This window comes from Alexandromys fortis, unplaced genomic scaffold (genome assembly GCF_014885135.2).
Source record: "Alexandromys fortis isolate MF-2015 unplaced genomic scaffold, M_Fortis_MF-2015_v1.1 scaffold_62, whole genome shotgun sequence".
NCBI classification, from domain to species: Eukaryota; Metazoa; Chordata; class Mammalia; order Rodentia; family Cricetidae; genus Alexandromys; species Alexandromys fortis.
This window is the reverse complement of record NW_026067942.1, coordinates 9900137-9925980: the sequence shown is the minus strand read 5'-3', so window position 1 is coordinate 9925980 and position 25844 is coordinate 9900137. Positions and strand designations below refer to the sequence as shown.

The 25844-nt window shown below is 43.8% G+C and overlaps 1 protein-coding gene and 1 long non-coding RNA gene across 4 annotated transcripts in view; one reads left to right on the top strand and one right to left on the bottom strand.

Annotated features, from left to right (window-relative positions):
* Positions 1-11772, top strand: part of Cd46 (CD46 molecule) — a 37834-nt gene extending 26062 nt beyond the window's left edge. For 2 of the 3 annotated variants that reach the window (XM_050148132.1, XM_050148131.1), the window contains exons 11-12: positions 1713-1835; positions 3977-11772. In XM_050148132.1, coding sequence (XP_050004089.1) covers positions 1713-1835; positions 3977-3998 — 145 coding nt within the window. In that variant the 3' untranslated portion in view covers positions 3999-11772. The remainder of the gene's footprint in view (positions 1-1712; positions 1836-3976) is intronic. The other variant, XR_007592860.1, reaches the window with a different exon arrangement.
* On the bottom strand, positions 8289-25777 carry LOC126505313 (uncharacterized). Its single transcript, XR_007592861.1, has 3 exons — positions 24412-25777; positions 20009-20185; positions 8289-19438 (listed from the first exon to the last, which is right to left on the bottom strand). It is a non-coding gene; the product is annotated as an uncharacterized lncRNA (long non-coding RNA).
* Positions 25778-25844: the final 67 nt, after the last annotated feature.

Sequence of the window (25844 nt, the reverse complement as noted above, 5' to 3'; positions counted from 1 at the left end):
TTTTCCGAGACAGGGTTTCTCTGTGGTTTTAGAGGCTGTCCTGGAACTAGCTCTTGTAGACCAGGCTGGTCTCGAACTCACAGAGATCCGCCTGCCTCTGCCTCCCAAGTGCCGGGATTAAAGTCTTGCGCCACCACCACCGGTCTCTGTTTTCAATGTCAGTACCAAGCTCAGTCCTTTCACCTGTGCTTTTGACTCACCAACTATAAACCATGGTCCCCACACCTCTTACTCGACTAATTTGCTAGAATGGCTCACAGAACTCAAACCAGTGGGAACTGCAGAGGAAAAGGTATTGTCAGAGAAGGAAGGCTCTGTAACTCCTGGGGGAACTCCTCCCAGAAACTTTTTTGTCCCATCTGGAATCTCCAAACCTAATTCTTTCTGCCTTTAAAAAAAATCATGCTTAATTAGATCATTTAGCCTCCCTCCCTTCTCCATGTTGGGAGGCTGGACGCAGGGCTGAGTTTCAGTCCTTTCGGACTGAGTAGATCTTTTCTGAAGCTTCTGAGAGGTTCCAACCATGAGTTTATCAGCACACAAAAGTTTAAAGATATTAAGTTGTTAGCTACAGAACGGCAGTAAAGACCAAAAATACGTATTTCACAATATCACATTGCCACTGTAACTTCTTATATAGACTATAAAATGTGTAGCTACTTTTCTATTTTTAGGGGAAAACTGAAAGAAGGCATAGACATCCCCAAATTTCTGTTAGAGTATGTTTTTTAAAAAGGCTTTGATATAACAAATATCTGTGCTGACTTGAGAGCACAATGATCCTTCTCTGGCCTCATCAGAGTGCAAACAAAATAGCCAAAAAGTTAAAAGTATTCTATAGTTTTGTTTATTGACTCTCAGGTATAAGAAAAGATAAAATTTGGGCTGGGATGGTAGCTTACAAGTCATACAAGCATGAAGACCTTAGTTTAATCCCCAGGACCTACATAAAAAGCCACGTGTGGTGGCACATGCTTGCAATCCCAGCACTGGGGATGCAGACATAGATAAATTCCAGGGGCTTGCTATTCAGTCAGCCTAGCCTGTTACATACACAAAAGAATAGGTCAGGATCGACATAGGTCTCAAATAAGTCCATTTCCCTCACCAGTCTCCTTTCTTCACTAATTCTCTCCTCTTGGAAGTAACAAACTGCTTGACTCTCATCTTACAAGTACTTCTAAACCACAGTTGCTTTTTGTTTAAATGTTTTCACTTGTGACTCCCTCTCCCCCATATATGCATGATTTCTTTACTTTCACCCCTGGAGAGGTAAGAGTTATCACATTAATAAAAATTATTTGCAAAACTCTGAGACTAGAGAAGCCTGCATACCTCCCTGAAATATTTACCAAGCACTGTGTACATACCACGATCAAAAACATAAGGATCAAAACATAAGGATAGAAGTTTCTTTTCTTTTTTTCTTTCTTCCTTTCTTTCATTTCTTCCTTTCTCTTTTTAGGGTGAGTCATGAACATTTGAAATATTTTCTAGTTCACAGACAATACAATAAAAACTATTGTTTTTTTGTGTATCTTGGGGCTGAGAAAATATAGCTCAGTGGTAGAGTACTTAACTAGAATGTATAAGGAACTGTATTCCATTCTCACAAGGGAAAAAAATGCCTATTTTCAAAGTAAGTTTGTGGAACTTAATTTCTGCACGTAGTTAAATTTATTTTGATGCCGTCCTTATACCTTGTCTTGTAGGAAAGCAGAGCTGAAAGCTAAGTATTCCACTCACCAGAAAAAGTCAGCTTCAACCGTACAATCAGAGAAAACTCCATCAATGATACAAACTCCAAGAAGCAATTTGTCTGCTGTCTCTAATATGTAAGTCGCAGCTTTCTCTGTCATGCATGCGGTTATTGGGCCACAGTGCTCACATTTTAATGTGATTGACATTAAATGCCTGCCGTTGACACACCTTTAAAATGTGTGTGAATTTTGTATAGAAAAAGTGTCTGGTTTCCTTTAACTGTCATTTATATTTCAAAGCATGTCAATACCATATCCCAACTGACTTGAGGTTGGTAAATTATTAATTTTATAATAATGTGTAACTCAGAGAAATATAACTTATAATGAAATTACATTTCAGCCTAACATGGTGGCACATACCTATAGTCCAACTATAGGAGAATGGTGAGTTTGAATCAGCCTGGCTATGTAACAAGACCTTGTTTTTAAAAAAATTACATGTTATTTGTTTGAAAAAGAGGATGAGGGGGCTGGAGAGATGGCTCAGTGGTTAAGAGCATTGGCTGCTCTTCCAAAGGTCCTGAGTTCAATTCCCGGCAACCACATGGTGGCTCACAACCATCTGTAAGGAGGTCTGGTGCCCTCTTGTGGCCTGCAGACATACACACAGACAGAATATTGTATACATAATAAATAAATAAATAAATAAATAATTTTTAAAAAAAGAGGATGAGGGGGCTGAAGAGATGGCTCAGAGGTTAAGAGCATTGCCTGCTCTTCCAAAGGTCCTGAGTTCAATTCCCAGCAACCACATGGTGGCTCACAACCATATAGAATGAGGTCTGGTGCCCTCTTCTGGCCTGCAGACATACATGCAGACAGATTATTGTATATATAATAAATATTAAAAAAAAAAGAAAAAGAAAAAGGATGATTTTGAAGTCTTTTAAATGTTAATTCTTAAAATTTCTTTTTTTGATAATTCTAAAATGTATTTTCTATATGGTTTATTATAAAAAGCCTTCATAAATGCACGTACCCCTTCAGCTCTGATCCATTAAAAGGACACTAAAAATTCAGAATATAAGCCATTTAGAAATCCTTAACTAAGACTATTAATAGCAAAACTATATAAATGTTAGTTGAGTAAAATTCTACTTTTCCCTGACAACTTCAGTGATTTAAATAAATTACAACTTTGATGTGTGGCAATTGTTAACTGTTTTGAACATCAATAAACCAGCCAAAGAAACACTACTAAGATCTCACAGCTATTTGTATGCTTCTGTAAAAGGCCATATGTCTGTGACACCCATAACAAGAATCTACAATGTGAACACTGTAGCCTTTTAAAGTAACGCTCCACTCTGAAGTTCTGGCTAATCATGACTTTCATTAAATACGTACGTCTTTAACCAAGCCACCTATGTTGTTTGTAAGGAACAAATTCATCAAATAACTTAAAGAATGTGGAAAACAGACACTGCATATTGCCTTTATCAGAGGAAGCCCTTTCCTTAACCCCTCTCCTGAAGGCACTCCTGCCGTCAGTTGTACTGAATGAGCTCTGGAGCAGGTCATACTCAAGTAGAGCAGAGCTTGGCCTCCACCAGGCCCCAAGCCAGTGGCTCTGGGGAACTGAGAGAAGAAACTGCCATGCCCAATTCACTGTCCTTCCTAAGGTGTGCTTTACATTTAGTAGCAAAGAGTGGCAAAGAAGCTTTGTCCTGGGAAGACTGTGAATGCAAACTGAAACTGGGTGAAGGTGAATCCTGTTTTCAGTATAAACACCTGCAGTCACTCTGAGTAACCCCCACCTCTTATGCCCTCCAAGTAGATACTCTGGGAAGATAATATTTGAACAAAAAAAAAAAAATCAAAAAAACACCCAGAAGCTCTGGATTAAGAAAAACTGAAGTCTGTGATCATTTTCACACATTTTAAAAATGCAGGCTTATACTTAGGCCTGGTGGTATACTTATAATCTCAGCATTAAAAAGACAAAAAGATAGGAGGTTAAAAACAAATTTACTTGAAATGGTTTTATTATTTTTAAACTTAAAGTATTTTTAATCAAGTATTTTTTAATATTTACTTGTATAACATGCTCTGCTTCAAATTTAACATTCAATTTTTATTTATGAGATGTATAAATCTATATTTTATCAAATAATTTGTCAGTTATATAAATATATGAAAAGTGTGTTTTGTTTTTAAAATTGTCTAAATGATAAAGAGGCATAATTGAACTTAAAATGTTCTTTTAACTTCAGGACTGCAGCTGCAGGAAAATGAGAAGCTCCATGTGTGGAAGTCACTACTGTTCCATCTTTGAAAATTGGTTCTTCAAGTCTGGCAAAAGTAAAATTATATATTTGCAGGAACTTCATTTATGGTAATGTGTGTGTGTGTGTTTCTAGTGTAAATAAAATAGGGTTCTAACTGCCATCTGTGTGTAACCTCTCTACCGTCTCCTCACATCCCAGCCCCTCCAGCTTACCAAGGGTTCAACACAGCCCTGAGTGCCCGTGTCCAGAGCAAAATGTTCAGTGACGTTTCCTGCTGGAAGAAGGCCATGTATGTTTCCAAGCATGACACCAGACCTTCTGATTCCAACTTTCCCCCGTACTTCACACTTTCATTGCACACAACGGCTGTGCATTAGCACACATCTGTGCCTTCTACACTCCATTGTTACCTGAAACGTTTAACATCCTCTCCAGATCCAGGTATCTCCGAGGCCAATGCATGTCCTACTTGTCCTGTGAAACTCTTGACTCCTCAGCTCTTAATCTTTTATTGCCTGGCCTTGTTTAGCCACATTTCAGACTCAATATATACATGTCTAAATAGGAGATGTAACTTTCATATCACTTTAATGCATTCAGAGGGCTCAACAAGCAAAGTCAAACAATTAAAAACCTGACCTGTGTATCTAATAGGATTTGGTTTTCTTTATGCAAAAACAGTTCTTGCTGCCTTTGCAAATATGAAGTAAGCCAGACTAAGGACAGGCCAGTGTTTCTCACCTGGGGCTGTCCACTGGCCTCCCCCAAGTTTTACTGACACTTGAGCACTACCCCAGTGTGCTCTCTTATTATTAATTTGAAATGAGGCCTGAACACAGGAAGTCTTAATTTCTCTGATTTTAATTTGCCATGTGAGGATGAGAACCTGTATTAGCAATTTTCCGGCCTGACGGTCAATTCTCCATATAAACTTATAAAGAGGGTAAAAGCTTAAAGAAAATCACAGTTTAATTTTATTTATTAAAAATTTTCAAAGTCTTAAATTTAATGTTCATGGGTTGGGGATGTAGCTCAGCAGGAAGGTCGTTCAGCATAACGAGACCCTGGATTCACTCCTCAGCAATGGAAAAAAAAAGTCATTAACAGATTATTAACATCATCTTGTTTGCTTAGAAGTCCTGATGTCTGTCAAAATAAGCAAGGATAAACTGCAATTTTAAAATGTTAGTAATATTTATAACTAATATCAACACAGAATGAACACTAGATTGACTAAAGCATTTTAAGCCATTGACGTGAGACTCTAGCATATTTTAATTAGCATAAAATATAGAGAACTTTTACTGTAACCAACAACAAACCTTCTGAATTATGCTAGAAAGACCTGGGGGCAAAGGAATTTGGAACTGCCCTATAAAGTAATTTTAAGGTTTTAGGGACATGAGCAATTCTAGAGTTCCAAAGCTTGTGATACCAGACAGCTAACATTTTAACCAAGACTAGATTTTACATATTTTAATAATTTGCCTTAAGAGCAGAATTTAACAGTCCACCAACTTTTAAAAGTGATTCAGAACTGACTGAATCTGATACATGAGTAGGTGTCCCTGTGTTCTGGCTTTCTAGGCTCATCCAGAGGTTACACTAGAAAAAGTGTCAACCTTTGAGAACCCTCCTATGGACTGTAGAGGACCTGACAGTCCTCTGCCCTTCTCTGTGAGGTTGTCATTGCTGGAACTCCAGTCATTCATTGTATTTTAGAACAGGCAGAACACAAGTTCTCTTCTGCTTTGGGGAAAGTAACAATTTCTTACTGCTCAATATAGGAAAAATATACCAGGAGAACTGATGTGAACACACAATTTCCCTTCTTGCTTACACACAGCAGGTAAACACACTGCCACATAGATAACGCAGGAAAACTACCAACCTTGATTCCTGGTGTGACTGGACAAACCCAATAAAACTTGAGACAGGTAGTTGGACGGATATGAGGAATAAGAAGACACGATTTTAGCTCTGAATATTGTTATACACTGCAATGCTAAGCCCTGTGTTGAACCACTAGAAACAAGAGCTCTGATGTTCTGATATCCGATGGTATTTGGAACTTGTAGCTTCACTGGGAATTCAGGGAATATCTAATGCTTAGGCAAACACATTAAGTATGGTGATTGGAAAAATTAAGCATCTGATTACCTACCTCCACTGCCACATCTCAAAAAAATATTAAATTTGTACTTGAGGTGAGCTTCAACCATGACAATTCCTTCTGTAGGCACCCAAAGCAATCTGCTTCTCAAATTCTGATGTATAGGTTTATCACATCGTGATCTTGTTAAAAGGTGAACACTAATCAGCGAAGACAGTGCAACCAATGAAGCAAAATGTGACCCTGCTGACCTCTGAAGCTTGAAGAAAACAAGCCAAACGATGCAGCATATTTATAAACCAAGGAAGGCAAGAAACCCATTATTCCTTCATATTTCTGAAGGGTTTGTGTCTGAGAGTACCTTGATTTCAGTCCAATAAAAACATTAGATTTCTGCCATATAGAACTGTTAAGAATGTGCATGTTAAGACATCACTTTTGTGCTAATTTATTAAGGGCAGTTACAGGAAATTTATGCACGAACATAATAACCGGAAGCAAAGAACTAGGACCAAAACAGTATGGCCTTTGCAGAAATAGGGAAATGGCTCTCAACCCTGGCTGTACACCAGACTCATCTGAGACCAACTAAAATAGTACTTCCTTACAGGGATAGGACCCAAGGATCACTCTTTCAGTGACCAAAGCTATGGCAACATGCTACTGCGTTAGAATATGCCCATATATAATATATTAAATGAGCTATCTTAGGCTTCCCTAAAAACTATGTACATATTAATGTGCTAGCGATTCCTACAACTATTGCCAGTTTCCAAATAGAAGGCCTAGGCCAACTTCTTTTAAGACGCTCGGGTTCAGACTTAATTCATTTGCTCTACTAAACTGGTTGCAGATCTTTCTTCCCCCGGTTAACAACAGTACATTATATTCACTTCTAAAAAGTCTGGTAAGGCTTAATAAAGCCTCAAAAAAAAGACTTTCTACCTGGGTTGACAGTTATAAGCCTGTTTGAGGAGGGTATTGCCAAAAGCAAAAAAAAAAAAAAGCTGCATTACCAGTCAATTATGAAAAACTACTCCAGACTGACAATTTTATGTAAGCATTCAAGATAAAAAAAATAAGTGTTTGAGAGGTGTTCTAGTTTCATTTTGCTTCTCAGAACTTCAGGATATGAAACTGCTTAAGCATTTGTCTTTGCACTTTGATACTAAATTCTATATCATTTAAGAACTAGAATCACGACCCAGGCGTATTTTAATTTTCCAATATGAATTAATTGGGAACTTTGGACAGGGCAACAAAAACAAAAAAAGGCTTAATATTTAGTTAATACCATGACCCAAGTTGTCATACTTACAGGAGCTGCGGTCTCCTAGTTTGTTTCATGGAGCAAATTAAACAATACAGCTGAGGGACTTAGCCATTCCCACTACCACATCCTGAGACTTAGAACATAGATTCTTCAATCAAAAGCTTGAAATAGCTCTGCAGCTGCAGGATGTATCGTAGTCACTGGGAAGTCTTTCAAGCAAATGCTCCTCCATTCACCTCCCAATTCCAGCACAATAGGCAAGCAGCCATCTGGGGTAAGACTACTGGGATGTGGCCTCAGAAAAAGCTTCCTGGGCAGCTGATTTGCCACCAGTTACTGAAACCCACTGGCTTGAAATGATTATTCTGCAGATAGCTTCGTAGTTAGCTATGCAACTTCTATGGAAGGGGCCACCTGCTTTCTTCCTCAAGGTTCTCCAAGCATAGACCCTGCCCCCTCCCCATGCTGTCAAATCTCTGAACAGTTTTACAAAATTGTCTCACCGCCTATTCAAGGGTTGAAATAAACTATCACCCAAAAGTAGAACTCCATCTGCTACAAGTGCAACTGAAGTCAGCCTGCTCCCCTTTAAGGGCCACATGGCAGTTTGGTTAACTAAGTTCCCTGCAGCAACACTGACAGGAGGAGGGTCAGAGTCCACAGTTCCCTTGGAACCAAGAATAGTCTTCCCATTTAGTAACATCCCTCAGCCTAGAGCTCCCTTATGTCTCTGACCATCTTTCACCTTTAGGATTTCATTCTTGTCTTAATGGCCTTCATTTTTAATGTTTGTCTACAGCAACCTACTTCTAATTCTTTATGACTGGCACAACAAATTAACTTTCCAGGGCCCACTTCTCATTGCCACAGAATTATGAATGGAAAATAATAGATTAAAAACACAGACATGATAAATTGAATATAGCAAATTATTTATTAAAGCCAGGATGCATGAACATACTCTTTACTCAAACATGGTTCAGCAGCAACCATTTATACAATTCATAACAGTACCACATGTCAGAAATTACAACTGTGGATATCAGATAAATTACAAAAATTTAATTTTAAAATCCTGTTATCTCTAACTTCTGCTACCACATACATATGCATTAAAGAAGTTAGGAAACTGTGATCTTCCTTTTCTGCTCTGCCTGTGTAGGAAACGACAGGCTGCTGCTGACCAGACACCACGAGGCTCTGAGGCTGGTGCTTTTCCCCCTACATCATAACCGATTTCAAATGGTGCTAGACAAAAACAGACTCTGAACACCAGGAGAAATCGGTCAGCCTGTGTAAGAGATGGGCCAGTGGTGGTCTTCAGGTCTGAACCTCATGGCAGACAAGTGACAAGTCTGACGTCAGCTGTGCTGCAACCACGACTGAGTCCTCCAGGCATCTTCCAGGTACAGGCAGGCAGTACTGATGCGGGGGAAGCGGTCCTCCAGGTATGGAGCACCCTCCCCCTCCCATGAAATGATGGTAAATTAGATCCCTCCCTGCCCCGATCCATGCCCTTGCATTTATTTTAAACAACTTTCCCACCATCACTGCCTCTAAACCAAACAAACTCAAGAGCAAATCCCACTGTTCCAAGTCTTCCCTTGACTTCTTGAAGGAAAGAGCCAGTCCTGTGTGCAGCTGCTCCTCTGTAGTCTAACCTCTGCTGCGCTGCAATTCTTACTCCTAAAACACTGATTTCAAATGGTGCTAGATACAAAGATGGAAAAATCTAAGCCACCATGTGAAACCAGCTTCCAGAAGAAGAGGATCTCTCTGAAGAAGGCAGAGAAGTGCAGTCAGACGATCCAGCCTCAGCTCTGAGAATCATCTTGCCTGTCAGAGGCAGAGGACAGCCATACAACGCTGCTCGTAGCAGCATCAGAGTCACAGCCAACATTGAGCAGACGAGACCAATGCAAAGCTTATTCCCTGTATGACTTCACATTAGTTGTTAAAAATTATTATACACAATGAACTAAAAGAACCAAGTCCATTACACACATGTACATCTGTAATGTCTTGAATTTATGTAGTATTTCCCAAGATGCATAGTGGCATACATTATATCACTCCTTTAGGACAGTTACCTATGAGATGGTAACTACTGAACACAAGTTTAGCACCTAAGTCAGGACAACGATTCCATGAGTATTATTCAAAAAGAGCACATGTTCCTCCTTTCTATCCCATGACCCCATAGGCTGACAATTTGAATTAACCCAGAGTAACTTTAAAAGCTGGTATCTTATTATGTAGATATTCCTCTAACACAAAAATAAGGTAAGCTTTTAAAATTTATCTGAAAATAAGATTCACAAACTATGTTTCAAATTGGACTGCCTCTTTGCTACGTGTTTCCTCTGATGTCTCAACACAGAGAAAAAAAGACAATAGAACCGTATGTCTTGGTCTCTCCAGCAACTCTTTTTGTCCTCCGGATATACGCTTATCTCTTCCTACAGCTCCTGACTGCTATAGGGTAATTTTTGAGCAAATATAATGTGAACATCCAGTGTCACAATACTTAGTCGTTCTAAGAGTCCAATGAAGCAGGTATTGTTCTGATGTTTGCACAAGAAACTGTAGACATAAGAACCAGATGGACTAATGTCTGTATTCCTGTTCCACTGCTGCTGCTCGGTCTGTACTGTGTGACTGTGATCTCCTTTCCCTTGAACTGAACTCTTACCTAGACTGGGGAGGGGAATTTACTTCAGGCAATCCGGATAAAGTGAAAGAAACTCACTGTCACACATGCTATGTCTGGGTAAAGATGAGGGCACATGGTGTTGCTACTGCAAGGGGTCAGGTAGTCTAAGAGAACCTGCTTTTGCTCTATTGTACCACGGTGCCTCTGTCCTGTCTAGCAATAGGGAAGTTAATGGGAATGAAGCCTACAGATAACATTGATAGGCTTAGCTTCTAAGAAACTGAGCCAGGCAGAGGACCTCCCTGGGGTTCTCCAGGGTCTCAGCTACAGAAGAATGCAAGCAAATCTATATAATGAGTTCCAGAGTGACAGTGATACTAGCTGCCAAAATTAGGGCCTTGTGAACAAGATGATAGGTTGTAAATATATCACATGGCAGTTATTGACAAGGATCAAAACCCTGTAAATGAAGGGGACAGATGAGATTTACATGTGGTAATACTCAGCTCTTCTGATTTTCATTTCAGTCAAATTTTCTTAGCAACTTCCTATTGCGAGAATTCTCAGTCTTCTTCCTCTATGTTAAGGAGAGATATCCTGCAGGAATCCAGGGCACACCCTTCCTCCCAGAAGTCTCCGCCTCTGCTGTTACCTCCTTGGCAACTCTCCACCTACTCCCTCAGCTGCCACCCCACTTGTCCTAACTCAGCTCTAGAAAGCTTTCTCCTAGGTTAGCCCAGTTTGCTATCAGTTAGAAAACAAATATTTATTTGGTCCTCAGCATGGCATGAAGCTAATGTCTTTCTTCCTACCCAGTAAGTGAAATGCTGCCCAGGCCCAGGGGAGATGCTATGCTTGGTAAGGAGAAAGTACCAGTGAAGGAAAAGGTAAGGTCTAGGGTTCCACCCTTGGACTGCAAACCCTCTCTTCTGGTAGATAAGAACTACTGACGGTATGGTGATTTAAACACTAAGCTAGAGAGGAGGGAAATAAAAGTAGTCCTAGCATTCAGACCCTTTGTCCATCCGACTCCACTCAGGCCTCAGCACCCCATAAAAGCATTGTCGGCTGGGCAATGTCCCTTTTCTGAAACAAGGTGGTGATTCTTCATTAGTTTGGAACAGCTAAATGACTTGATAAAGGCTCTAGTTTTCTGGCACCAGGCCTGAGAGTCACCTGGATGTCTACGGCAGCAGCCCATGAAACCGTGGGCTGCTAGGGCTCTGCTCTCAGTGAGAGCAATGGGATCTCCTTCCTCAAATAGCTTCAAGTAAACTTCAAGCTACAGGGTTTGATGGGGCTGTCTAGAAAAGAAACCACCCTTCCTCACTTAGCAGTACTGAAAAGGTCACTGAGCAGGAAAGAAGTCTGGGACACCACTCTCCAGCCTCCATCTGTTCCTGTTCCTATTTCACTCTGGAGGTCATTCTACCCATCCATGACAGGACACTTCTCGGGCAAGGCAGGGGCCAGAGGGGCAAAGGCAAAGTCACTCCTTGTAAAATTAGAACACCAACTTGCCTACATGCTGAGAACAGGCCCCTGCCATCATCATGAATGGCTTTAGTATATTCATCTGTAAAGAATAAACGAATAAGCTGGAAAACTGGTCCCCTCTCTCTCTGCTGGGAAAACTGCCCCTCTCTCTCTCTCTCTCTCTCTCTCTCTCTCTCTCTCTCTCTCTCTCTCTCTCTCTCTCTCTCACACACACACACACACACACACACACACACACACACACAGTCACACACACACACACGCCAAGAGTGCTTAGGAAGGAAATAGCCAGAGGCAGCAACAGCATGCAAGAGAGGTACTGTAATCTGGAAAATTCATATTTTGTCCAGAGATATACAAAATTAACACAGAGAAAAAACAACCCATGCAGGTCAGACAGTACAACTAAAGGTTATAAACACTCTTCATGGGCCACTGCTTAAAAACAAAGATTAAAAAGTGGCTAAAAACAAAGATTAAAAAGTGGTCTATGACCATTGCTATGATCTTTAGAACCCTGAGCCCAGAACAGAACCCAAAAGAATGTGGGAAGAAAACCCGTGGGAGGGGAAGATACTTGCCCCAGGAACCTCACCCTGTGGGCCCAGCCTGTGCTGTCTGATGTGCTCACATGCAGAACGTGGGAAGGTTCCAGCCAGGCAATAGCTTCTCCTTCCTGACCCAGCACTGGGTGCTGAGTCACAGTTGTATGTATGAGAATTCCAGCCAGTGTGGGGGAGGGTGCCAGAAACCAGCCATCCATTTCTTGCCTGCCTCTGAAGACTGATTCAGGGCTTCCCACCAGTGAGAAGAACTCATCTTTGGGAGGGGAGACTAGGGAAGGTCTGAAGGTCTTTTTGAAAGAAAAGGGAACATCTTACCTCCAAGAGAGACTGCATATGTGAAATGAACAGGCTGCCTGGCTTCCTGTCACTCTCAGCAGTAGCCTAGGCCCAGCATCCAGGACATTTTGTCTTTGGCTGTCAGGGTAGGTAGGGAATGCTGCCAACAAGCTGTGGTTAATGAATCAGAGGAAAGGGTGAAAAAATGAGGGATATATGTTGAAGATACATGGGTAAAGGGGAATTTGGAGCTTGTTGGCCTAACATCCATGACTACTGATTTCCATAGTGGGCATAATATCCTTGAGATCCAGTGTGTTCCACAAGTGCCGGCTTGGGTAACCAAGGGAGAAGCAAGGGCTTCAGAAGCCCATGGGGCCAGCACTGGCTCTCCTGGCTTCACTAAGTTAGAGATGTGGAGACCAGCCACACTCTAAGACAGTGCATTTTTATGAGAGCTGAAGCTTGCACAAGAGGAAAGGTAAGCCTGCCTGTGATCTCCCAATGCCTACCATAAAGTTCATAGCCCCAGTCCTACACAGTCCACTCCCTTAACACTCCGAAATGGCCCGTATGGCTCAGTGGAGGATTCGATAAGGACAGGTCAGGGAAGAGATAGCCAAGTCTAACTTCCCTACTTCATCCAGTCAGGATGGGTCAACTCCTCTTCCTGCCAAGAAGGGGAGGAGAGACACAATATCCTACTTGGTGCCATACTCACTGGATCATGTGTCTACTCTGGGTTCCCACGAATTCTCTGCAACAAGCCTCACTCTTCCTGTGGAGAGCAAAACACTCACAGAAGAAAGCATTTGTTAGCCATTCTCCTCAGCACAGTCTTAGGCAGGCACCAGAAAGCCAGGGCGGACTAGTGGTAGTTCTGCCCAGTACCTGGGCACACACTTGGCAGTACATAGGCTGGAGCAAACCACTGTGATGTATATGTGGCTGCACTGCCCCAGGTCAGTGGGGAGGGGGGGAGGCTGGGTTTAGTAAAGATATGTCTGAGCTTGTAGGCAATACAAGCCCCAAACCCTATTTCACCTTTGGCAGGCCCAGCTAGTAGCAGCACCTATACTGCTATTCTAACCCTTTTCTGTTATATCCTCTGTCTGCTAGTCTCAAGAACAATGAGAAGGAGGAGGTGGGAGGAGAAGGGAAGGGGTGAGAGTTAGAAGAGGCAGAGAAGGAAGTTTCACAGTCTAGTGCATTCCCATCAGATCAGAGGGGAACATACACAACTTCCCCTTTACAAGCCCTTTTCTGTCCCCTTTCTGGACTGGGGGATAGCTTAGCACTGGGCAGGGCAGGCACTCAGGTATCCACCCAACTGGGCTCTCACAGGCTAAACCTCAAGCCTGGCATGTTCCCTGGGGCCATTACCCAGCATGCCCTTTTCCTCACTGGGGAGGCCGCACCCTCTTGTTTTCAAAGTTTTATAACTGTATTGTTTGGTGTCCAGCAGATTAAATTCTTTGGTGGCTAGGGAGGCAACAAGGGTGGGGGTGAAGAGAAAGGAGGAGAAAAAGGGAGAGAAAATACAAGTAACTTCTATTAAGACCAAAAGATTAAATGCATTCCTTTTGAACACAAAGTTCACCTGTTTTGGAGAGCAGCCAGTGGCCAGAGGCAGTGTCCCCTCCCTCTCTGTGCCTATCCATTCTGGCCTTTTTCACTTAGTAGACTGTCATGTGATGTGGTCTTAGATATCCAAGACCATCAGGATTTGAGCTATGATGAAATAACAGCTAATTAGATTCAGGATGCATACCTAAACAATCACTCCACATTAGGTACCTACTATAGGGCAAACAGATCTCTGCCAGGGTCTATAGGCAGCTAAATTCTGAAGACAGAAAGGTCCTTACAATGAGCAGTCTGTTTACTTATACTCCAAATCAAAGTCACTAATTCACTGATACCAGAAGACATGTATGTACTTCAAGAAAGTAGCAATGTAACCGCACATACTATTTCTGTGGAACAATGGTCTTGTACCCTGTAAGGATTTGTCACTTGTATTGTTTTAATAAATGCTGATTGGCCAGTAGCCAGGCAGGAAGTATAGGCAGGGCAACAAGAACAGGAGAATTCTGGGAAGAGGAAAGGCTCAGTCTGTAGTCGTCACCCAGACACAGAGGAAGCAAGACGAGAATGCCTTGCTGATAAAAGGTACCAAGCTACACAGCTAACACAGACAAGAAGAATGGGTTAATGTACAATGTAAGAGTTAGTTAATAAGAAAGTCTGAGCTATTAGGCCAACCAGTTTATAATTAATGTAGGCCTCTGTGTGTTTCTTTGGGACTGAATGGCTGCGGGACCAGAAGGGAGAGAAACCTCCGTCAACAGACTATAGTTAGCCTTCCACATCCCCAGGTACTGTCTCCCTGCACTCCAGTTATTATGCATGAACATATATAATATGTGTGTATATTATACATATACACACATATATATATATAATGAACTACATTTATATGCACAGACTTTGCTACTATCTTCTAAAGAATTCTTAAAACAATTATTTGACAGCATTTGCTTTGAGTTAGGTATTATAGAAATCTGGGCATGGTTTAAAGTTCATGAGAGGATATGTATAAAATTAAGTAAAAAAAAACTCATTTCACAGAAGGACTTCAGCATCTGTGGATCCAATCCTCCATAGAGAGGAAATGACTATATTCAGAAATGGCTAAGGGATGTAAAAGAATAGGAAACAGAAAAGAAAGTCAATACTAAGTGTGAACTTAAGACAGGCCTGTCCTATCAAGTCTCCTGATACAAAGTCTACAGCTAGCAATAACTCAAATGGACATAGGGTTTTCCATACTTAATATAACTTTCATTGAGCCATTAACTAATTATTTCACCCTCTGGGTTTCCTCGAAGAAGTATGTCCACTTGAACATACACCTAAGCCTTTAGCACCAAAAATAATGCCTATGACTTTCAGAGCTGAGTCTACGCTGAAACTCTACTCTTACCTTCTTTCTAGAAAACATCACCTGATCTTACTTTCTCTATTACCTTTCCCCCCAACCACAACGATTGTCAAGAGTCCCCTTCACTGGGAGATATGGCCCAGGGTAAAGAGCAGTAATGATACAAATACAGAAACAGAACAGATCTTCCATAGGAGATATAAGAGACAGCATATACTTTCTCTACTTTTTATATAGGAATTAAGAACCGTTCCTATAAGCTCAGTGGCAAAAATTCTCTCTTCAAAGGAAACTGGATTATTGTTCCAGATCTGTGCCGACATTGTCTCTGCTACTCTCCCAGCTTAAGGACGCCACAAAGGCAGCCAGGGTTGATTAAAGGTAGAACCAAGGAGCCACTTTATATCCTGATATCTAACTATGCAACACATTAGCCAATGCTTCCAGTGGATGATTTATGTGAGCCAGCAAACAGATAACACAGACACAACACACATGCTGGGAAAGCTCCAGGCATCCCTCACAAATAGAATGGGAAAACTTGAGTTGCCACAGTGAGACTTCCTTTCCTAGTGAGCAACACACAGCAGAAACATGCCCAGATTCAGGGAAATACTCTATGAAGATGTCAAAAAGGCTTAACAAGAACTCTTTTCAGGATCATGGGGAATGCCTGGCATTTTAGCCAAGTGCAAGTCAGCTCTCACAAGAGCTCTAAGCAATCAGAGAAACAGAGGAGGAGAGTAAAGATATTCTTAGTTCTCCTTCTCCTCTCTAATGTATAAAGAAAGAAGTGAAGGCCTCAGAGATCCAGAATACTGCCAAGGACCTCGGTGCTCCACTCCCTAGTCTAGCTGGAGTTTAAGACCTGGGTTGGAAATCCAAAGCTGGGAACAAGCCATTAGGCCCTGAGAGGGCTCTTTCTGACTCAGTTAAGTCACGACAAGGCCAATACTACCCTCTGCTCAGTGCTGTGAAACCCAGTGAACCAGCTCATGTGAAGAGATCTAAGTGTGTAGTGACTAAGTGACACTCCTGAGAATCCTTAAGACTTCTCCACATGTTCCCAAGCCCAGGGGTTCCTACCCAGGCAGCTTTGGAGATTTGTAGACAGACTAGAGTTCCAACCACAAAAGAAAAGAAGGCTAAATAAACGCAAAGTTAAGTCCTCTTGGCACAGGGGCAGGCCTTAAACAGAATGCCTTCCTTGAACATACAGGGTCTTTCAATCTAAGTCCTGCACCACAGCCAGCTCCCATGTGTGTGCACATCTCCCACGCCACTAAGAGGAAACAGTGTCCTATCCTGTCACCTGGTAGGTCCTCACCAAGTTCTTTCATCCACTTACCCACTTCTCTTCACAGTCACCCACCCAAAAAACCCATTCCTACTACCTATGCAAAACCCATCACCAACCCTCATTCACACTAGCACTAGGGTGCCTCTGTGGAATAAAACTTGGTTGCTCTTAGGCCTCCAGGACCCTTCCTTTCTCCCTCTCAGCAACTTGGGTTCATTTTCCTGGCTTTGAGTTTCTAGCTAAGCAAAATCTTCACGAACAACCATGACCCTATGTGGTTCCCTTCATCCTATTCCTGTACTCTACCCACAAAGTCATGGCTCTACAGCATCAAGCTCTGTACAGACCATGGGGCCTCAAGAGTATTTTATTGCTTATTAGCCCATATGCAGCTGGAAGAAGCCAACAAGGAACCAAACCCAGGGTATGCTTTCCTCACAGCCAGTGACCAGGAAAATGAAGGAAAGCAAGGCCCTTCAACAGACAGCAGGCTGATTAAAAGGACAGTGTCTCTTACTTATCCCAGAGGCAGGCCATAAATATAAAAACGTGACCTGTAAGAGTTTATGTCCTCCTCTAAAGCTGCAGTCTTGGGGACAAACCCAAGCCAGAGGACAGAGCCAAGATATCCACTGAACAATTCATAGCCCTAGAAATACAGTGGAATCCAGATGGTGTGGACCAATCAAGTCCCTGGGTAGGGCACCTTGCATTTTACTATTGCCAGCCATGCCATTTCAGCTTCAGTATCCCAGCTGTCTTCCAGAACTCATAGACTCAGAGGCCAAGGAAAAAGTGTCAGGCATGCTTAGATCCTTCAAGGCATGCTAACTGTCCTGCCTGCTTGGCCGGCAACACACAGCAGAAGCCAGGTCTGAAAGAGGGAAATGGGCAGGGTGGTACAGCCCTGATTCACAGAGACAGCTGTGTGACAAAAGGCAAAGCCAAGATCCTTTCTGCTCTGTACCCACTTTCCCAATGAGGCAAAGGAAGGGCTGTGAATGGCAGCAGAGGCCATCAGAGTTGGGCACAAGACCCACGGTTTTCAATCACGGCCAGCAGCACGTCTGGTTTCAGGTCTCCAGTGGGGCTCATCTTGAAGAACCAGGTTGATTCTTTTCCACTTCCCAGCTATAGAGCTGACTGAACTCGCCTCTTTGTTTAAAGTTTTGCCCCTCCATCCCCTCAATATCCTCACAGACCACTGATGTAGTGACTGAACTTGTCTAGCTCCTTGAAATAACAGATAACTCATCCAAATTGACCTTTCTTGGCAGGGATCTCAGAGGCTTGTCTCAAAGGGAGAGACAAGACAATTAAACATGTGAGGTGGGATTCATTAATCTTCCTTGGACAGCAGTGAGGGAGCAGGGAAGGTGAAACACAACGCCAGCAGAGTAACTGCACGAGCTGGCTGGATGGAGATTCCACAGGTACCTAGTAGGATTATCCAGGATTATTTCTTTTCTTCTTAGACCATAGACACCTGGCTGTGTTAGTTCCCACTAACTCTAGGGACCAAGAACACTGCCAGCAATGACAGACAGGGACTTCTGATCACGGCAAGCACTAGCCGTCTGCTTTCCGGTTTGTGTCTACAATGGAGCTGCCTTCCCAGTTTTGAGGGAGATCATCACTTTAACTCAATAGTGCTGTTGTTGTAAGGCAGAGGAAAAGTATTTCCCTGTCAAGTGCCTGGAAATATTTTGAAGACAACTGAAGACCTAAAGAACAAAATGATCTATTCAAAGGAAAACCCCAAGCAGAGAAAAATCCAGAATCCAGTCACTGCTCAGCCTAGCCTAAACCTTAGACCCCAGACCTAGCCTAATTCCCTTATAGGCTCAGTGTATCCAGAGTAAGGCAAACACCCATTAGCCCAGTCTACACTTTAGACCCCAGACCTAGCCTAATTCCCTTATAGGCTCAGTGTATCCAGAGTAAGGCAAACACCCTTTCTGCACAGGAAAGAACATGCTTGAGCCCTGGACAGCTCCCAGAACTTTAGGGATTCTAACGGGAACATGTCAGCAGCTAGGAAGCTTTCTTCACCTCACTGTGGGAAGTAAAGGTGCCCTGGTACTGCCATACCCTGTCCAGCACTCTGCCAGTTACCTCATTCATAGAAAAGCCAGGAATGGAAGAATGGAGAGAAATGAACAACTATTGGAGGTTCTGAATGGTCACGTTTGAGGGAACAGATCCAGGGAGCAGCCACACTCCAGCTGCCTGGGAGGCAGACTCAGGCCTTTCATTTCTTGCTTCTAGTTTTTAATCAGCAGCTGAATATTTAATCCACCAGGAAGACTAGGTCCCTGTTACATCAGAGCACACCTGAGGTCAAGGAACCACACAAACTGGTGGCTCTGGAGTACCTCCAAGAAGGAAAAGACTATCTAACCTACTATGCTCCATCGCCCAACACTATGGGCTTACTCACTACCCACCTTCCTTCCCAGGACAACTTCCTTTCCCTGTCTTGCTATAGGGGGTGAAGATTAAAAAAAAAAAAAAAAAAAAAAAAAAAAAAGGTATGTCTCTTAGACCAGTAGCTGAGAATGCCCTCATTCATCCTAAAGAAAAAAAAAAAAAATCAAAGGGAAGAGAAAGGGGTGTGGGAAAGCACAGAGAGGTCCGGAAGAGTGAAGAAAGGTCAAAAGATATTCGTGAGCAGAGCAAGTCGAGCAGGAAACAGAGGAGACTCTGGAAGCTGGTATTTGAGGTAGGGCATAACCACCTTTGACAAACTGAGTGCCCCAGTCTTTCCTTCTCTAAACATGGCATCCTACTGGCCCTCATCCCACCTCAGCAACTTCATCCAGCACCTGAAACAGGAAAAGGAAGAGTAAGTATGGCAGATCCAAGCCAGATATGGACATACACAACTTCCAGCCCTTGGAGATAACTCACGCTCCACATTGTGGTTATGATAGAAGTACTCTTCTCCCACAGGGAAGGGTAGACATGCCTGATAAGAACTGCTTAGCTCAAGGCTATATATAATTGAGGTTCCTACCAGCCTGGAGATTTGGAGCTAGAACTTGGCAGATCTATGCTAAGTGCTGGCAAGGACCGTCCTCATGCAACTAGCCAGTGAGGAGTCTTAACAGCACAAGCTGGGCATAGTGAGTGCAGCAGGGCCCTTCATGAGGGTATTAGAACTCACCAAGGACATGGCTACTGGATCCATTTTAGAGAAAACTGGCTTTTAAAGTGTGAGCCTAAGGGAGATATGTGGTGGCTGAACAATAACTTCCAGCCTTTCCTTTTGAAGGACAAAGGGAGAACACATAGGAGAGGAAGAAGGTATAGCAGCCCAGGATTATATAGATACCTATTTACTTTGCATATCTGAAAGCAGAAAAAAACATACAAGAATGAAGATGAACACTTACCTACAGAAAGCAGAGTGGTCAACCAGCTCCTCTTTTCTGTTCCAGAACAATGCAAGCAAACTGTTCTAGCCAGTGGAATTATGGCTTAGATGTACAAACATCATCCTCAACTGAGCCTGAGTTGCCAAGAGGTTGTCAACTACTTACAGGTAGAGCAGTACTCTGTCACGTTCTCTGCTGGGAAGAGAAAGAAAGGTAGATCAGCTGGGCTCTGCTCACAAAACCAAGCAATGATCTGCAATTAGATTTTATATGTAGCCCATGGAACAATAGTCCTCAGCTGTGACAGATGCAAAATAACCCTGGGCAGAGCAATGTGGAGAAGGGCCAGCACTGGCAGGTACAACATCTGATTGAGTACCTATCCACCACCCTTTGGTCAGGGACACACACACACACACAACAGAGTTCTCTGAAACACGGTATTCAGGGCTTCATCATATGCACAGCTCAGAACTCCTACACTTATGCAGACTTTCTAGTCAAGATGGTTTCTACTGAGACACAAGAGCACCGTGAGTATAGACAGCTCGTTCATACGCCTTGTGCCCCACTGCGCCGTGACCTCGGTCATAGCTTCCTGCCCCCATTTGGTTCTCAGGCTCAGGATATACCTCCTAAAGATCCCAAATGAGTCATTCCAGGTGGTCTTTGGGTAGAAAAGCAAATGCTACACTAAAATCAATGGCTAAAGAATTGAAAGTGCTACCTGGAAAAAGTCTGAATGAAGTTCAGGGTCAGGATTCCCCTCATTCCCAAACTTAAAATTGTTTGTTCCTCATCCTAGACTGTGTCGAGGAAACCAGAGAGAAAATCCAATAATTTGATGAGGATACAATTGCGACAGAGGCACAATGGGTGGGGCAGGGCATCATGTGCCTTTAGCACAATGCTGCGGGAAAAGCCTAGAACCCCGAGCTTCCATAATGATGTGCTAACGGGGGCAGAAGGAAGATGGAGAGAGAATTCATGTCAGAGGAAGTGAGGAAGATGAAAGGAAAAAAGTAAGCTCTGTCACACCATCCAAGGAAAGAGAAAGCTGACATCCTGCAGAAGAGATGCCTTCAGGTTAGGGCAAGTGAGGAGGACCACCATTCACACAAATCTCAGAAGATAAAGGATATTCTGGCATCTTACCTCTACTGGAGCATCTACCCCAGGGGATTATAGTACACTCTCATGGAGGATCTCCTTGCCCAGTCTTGAGAAGGAGTCACCTTCTACCCTCAACAAGACCAAACCCACTCATACAGACCCACTGAGAAATCCCAAAGGAGATCCAGCTCCAGAAATATGTCTATCATCTGGGACCAGTGAAAATAATTTAAAAAAAGAAGAAGAAGAAGAAATAAAAAAGGAGAAGAAGGGAGAGAGGGAGGGAGGGAGGAGAGAAGGGAGGGCCAGGCAAAAGAGTACTGTTTTCTAAGCTCGCTGAACAACACAATCATGACTCTCCTCTGAATTTAAAATCCAAAGGTCTCAGAACACTTGTGAGCAGTCTGGTGTCTCCCCATCCCTGAAGCCTAGCAGTGGCCTTCTTAATACCCAGCCCTCCCTAAAAATGACCCAAGGCTGAGAATTGGTCCAGAGCCCCAATGAGCTGTTTTTGCTGCTTTCATGTTGTCAGAACATTCTGGCTGTTCGGCTGAGAGCTCCATCTCCCGGCTCCCAATACACTGAGTCATCTTCCAACGAGGAAAAAAAAGGAAACACACACACACACACACACACACACACACACACACACACACAACAAAGCAGCCGTCACTAGGGCCTAGACTGCTGTTAACAGGACTCAGCTACATAGCCCAGAATTGGTGATAAGGGGCATCAGGGTGCTCAGAGCATCAGCCACTGTAGAGATTCAGCAACAAGAGAAACAAACCTAGGATCAAAAGGCTATCAGGAACATTCCCTGCTAACCCCCATTCTGCTACCACCCCTTTGTTTCCCGCTTCAGAAACAAGGGGAGCACCCATCCCTGGGAGAACACCACCACCTTGCAGGCCTGAGGTAAAACTACCGAGACACTCTCCTTTATGCTTGCTGTGACACATGGAAGTATATAATTCTTCCCTAATTTGCTAGTCACCTGCTAGTCTCTCATTTTACATACCCAATAAGTCCCCAGGCAGGGAAAGAAGGCTTTAGGCAAATCTACAAAGAACAGACAATACAACAGACGTGCCTATAGAACAGGCTTCTTCTAGGGCTCTACTTCACAAACTAAGGTCACATATATGGGTGAGAAATAGAATGAACTGTCTAAAATCACCCAACTGAGACTGGAGTACAGTCCAGGTATGTCCAGTCCAATGTGTGCACCTGCCTCAACAGGGCTTACTCTCCTCTGAAGGTGTTCCTACCTACCCACCTCTGGCTGATCTTCCATGGGGAAGGCAAGCAAAGCAACTGAGGTCTGTTCATTTCAGGACAAAAAATGTATCACCTTGTCTGACTCTGGCCAAGAAGGAAGAGGAGAATGTTATAAAGCAGGTATAGGTATGGACCAGCTGAATGACCTAACACATTGTTAAGAGGAGGGTGTCACCTTCTAACATCTAGAAAACATGGAGGATTACAGAGAAAAAAGACTTTGGAAACTGGAGCTCTTGTCAGCCACAGGATTCTCCTTAAAGGGTTGTGATAAAAAAATAAACAAGTAACTGTTCTTGAAGAATCTAACACGGCATCCGGCAACAGAAGCTCAGAATATTCTTCCCCCTTCCCCAGGCTTCTTATTAAAGTACAAACTCTGATAGAAAACACATGGAGTAACACATAAAAAAATACCATGAAAGAAAGGAGAATTCTAACAGTGGTTTTCTGCTTAGAGGGTGCTCAGGGAGAGGTCCGTGAAGACAATGGGACTGCAACAGGTAGAAAGCAGGCATGGAAAACACCAGTATTGAAAAAGCAGAGAAATATGAGTTGGTCGGTTTTTACCTGAGGAAGGCTTCTTTGGAAAGCTAAGGCCACTTTTAGAGAGCCCTGAATACCCAACTGATTGGGGGGAATTTCAACTTGACAATGATAGGAAACCATTTTAAATCTCTGAGCAGGAAGACAAGATGGCCGCTCTCCGCAGCAGGGCCTGGAAAGGGCTGGGCAGCAGGGAGCCTCTCAAGAAGAGCAGTTAGAACTGTAGTCCTGTAGCCCTGGCAGGGGGCACGGAGGAAAGGCAAGGCCATGTGACCAAACCCCCATCTCCCCATCCCCATGTGGAAGCTGCCAGAGACAGCCTATTTGAAGAGCACAAACCACAGGTCTGCCACATCTTAGATGAGCTGCTGGGTCTGCCTCTACTCTCTTCAAACACATCTAGGCTCTTCATAGAACATCTCCGAGTTTTAGGCTAACTAGGGCATGGAAGCCAAGTGCCCACACTTTAAAGATGGGACCCTGACCTAGGTTTCCATTTCGACCCCCACCCAGTGCTGTGACCCAGGGTGGGATCAGGCAGTTCTGCCTCCAGACCACCTTCAATGCAGCAAGCATAGCTATATCCATCTATATAGCGCCTGCACCCCTCTACCACAGACCCTGACTCCCACCCACTTCTCCGAACAGGCATAGCTGGGCCAGCAAAAGCAACAGCACCAGCCACCATGTGGAAGACCAGCAGAGATGCCTTCAAAATGGCAGCCTCAGAGGAATCCGGAACCCAGGGAAAGAAAAGCGATGGACAAGGAAGGGGAACTGCCAACCCCCTCCCAATAGGGTGTCACACCTTCCCTCATACGAATACTGTGTCAGGTCTTCTTCACAAAGTCCCTGTCCCCAAACCAGATAGGGTAAAAGGGAAAGGAGGACACTACCCCCACCTCCAAGCCCCAGGGACCATACATGACACAGGGTACTCAGAAGAACATTCTGGAGCCCATGTCCCCAGATGAGACAGCAGACCACTTCTGTACTGAAATCTGGTAACTAAGTGGACAAAGGCTAGCCAGCCCATACATGTTCCCCAGCAGACCCTCAGCTGTGCGCCCCACGTAGTGGGGAGGTAGGTTTGCAAAGCAGGCTTGAGAAGGCACAGGCCACCCTGAGTTATATAACAATCAGGGAGGTGTTTGTCCCAGGCCAGAGACCCAGGGCGCACTGCGCTCTGGATGCGCAGTCATGGGTGGGGCCACTGTACATGGCACAGGGCCCAGGAACCCCCTCCCACAAATGAGACCCACCACAAGGACAACACAGGATGCTAGCACTCTGATTTTCCAGCTTCCCTCCCCCAATACCAGACAGTTGCCGCTGCCCCAGTTTTATTCTCCATCTCTTAGTTCCCTAGACTGACAAATCATTCTAGCAGAAGCCCTTCGAACCTCCACCCACTCACTTTTCTGGAAACCTTACAACAGCCAGCTTCCAAGCAATGTCCTGAGGTTAGTCCCACGGCTCACCTTTCCAAGCACAAGATAGCAGCAGCTTCCAAAAGGCAGGTTCTTCCAAGAGTCTGAGGCCCTTTGGATGACCAGAGCATCAGTGTAGATCCCTTCACCTGGGAGCAGACCACTCAAGTAGGAAGCCCAGGGTAGTGGCGACAGCAACAGCAACTCTCCCTACCTTGCCCGATGGTTTCCAGGGGAGCCAGGAATTATTTCTGCCGCAACACTGAGGTGTGGCAGATTGGAAAATTCCCTTTTCTGACACCAAAGCGGAGGACAAATATTTTCTTCCAATTTGGTCACTCCTCCTCAAACCAGTCTCCCCAATCTCCTCCCTCAAAAAAATAAAAAATAAAAAAGTTTGGGGCACTCTAAGCTCTTCTTCCTTATAGTGACTGAAATTTTACAAAGGTAATGGAAGAAGCAGCGACTGGGCAGTCTGAAGCAGGCAGACACAGGCACCTACGCACACCCCTAAAAGAGATTTTAGAAGCTGCTGGGCTTCTCCTCCCTCCCCTTTAAGCAAGTGAAATGCAAATTCAGATTTGATACCCTGTCCTCAGCCAATCAAAAAGAGCTTTTCACCTGCCACTGGCCCTCCTACCAATGAGAGGAAGTGTCTGAAGCAAGAGCCCTCCCCTGGCCAATGGAAGACCAGCTCAGTCACTTAGTTAATGATGCAGCAGTACAGGGAAGGCCATCACATGTGAACTGGAAGGGAGCCAACATGGAGACACAGAGAACGCAAGGTAAACAACTTTCCAACGCCAAAAGGATGACATTTAATCTCTAAATGCTAGCTTCCCACCTAGGCTCATCCTTAACCCTTCTGCTGGCCTCTCAGGTCCCAGGAGCTGCACCACCAGTCTCCACAGAGCTCCTAACAAGATGCAACAGTGACTGCGTCACCATTCTCCACTTTTCTCAACTACGCAGCGACAACCTCCCAGCTTCACCCCACTTCTCCCAGCCCACACCCCACCCCATGCTTATGCTCTCTACCACCCCAGATGCCCAGGACTAGACATTTTAACAAGGGAATGCCTGGGAAAACAGTCCCTCCTGACGGCTTTCTTGACACTTCTCACCCTCTTCCTTTCCCCTAAGACAGCACAGATGGACACTGACACCCAAACAGCCTGGAAAACTAGCCTCTCTGTCCACCAGAAGAAAACAGGGTAAAGGGTGGGAGCTCAAGTGAGAATCAGGGGATGGTTCACTCCTCCCCTCTACCCTGGTCAGGCCTAAGTAGCTGACATTAAGGGAGAGGAAATTAAAGTGGAAAACAACAACAACAAAATCCTCTCCAAGGGGGAAGGGGAAACAACAGCAAAAAGAAAGGGAGAAGGTGAGAAAAAACAGAGCACCCACATACCCTAGACATGCCCTTATCACACAAAATACATACGTGGTGGTAGAAGTAGGTTATGCCATCAAGTCCTTAAGCC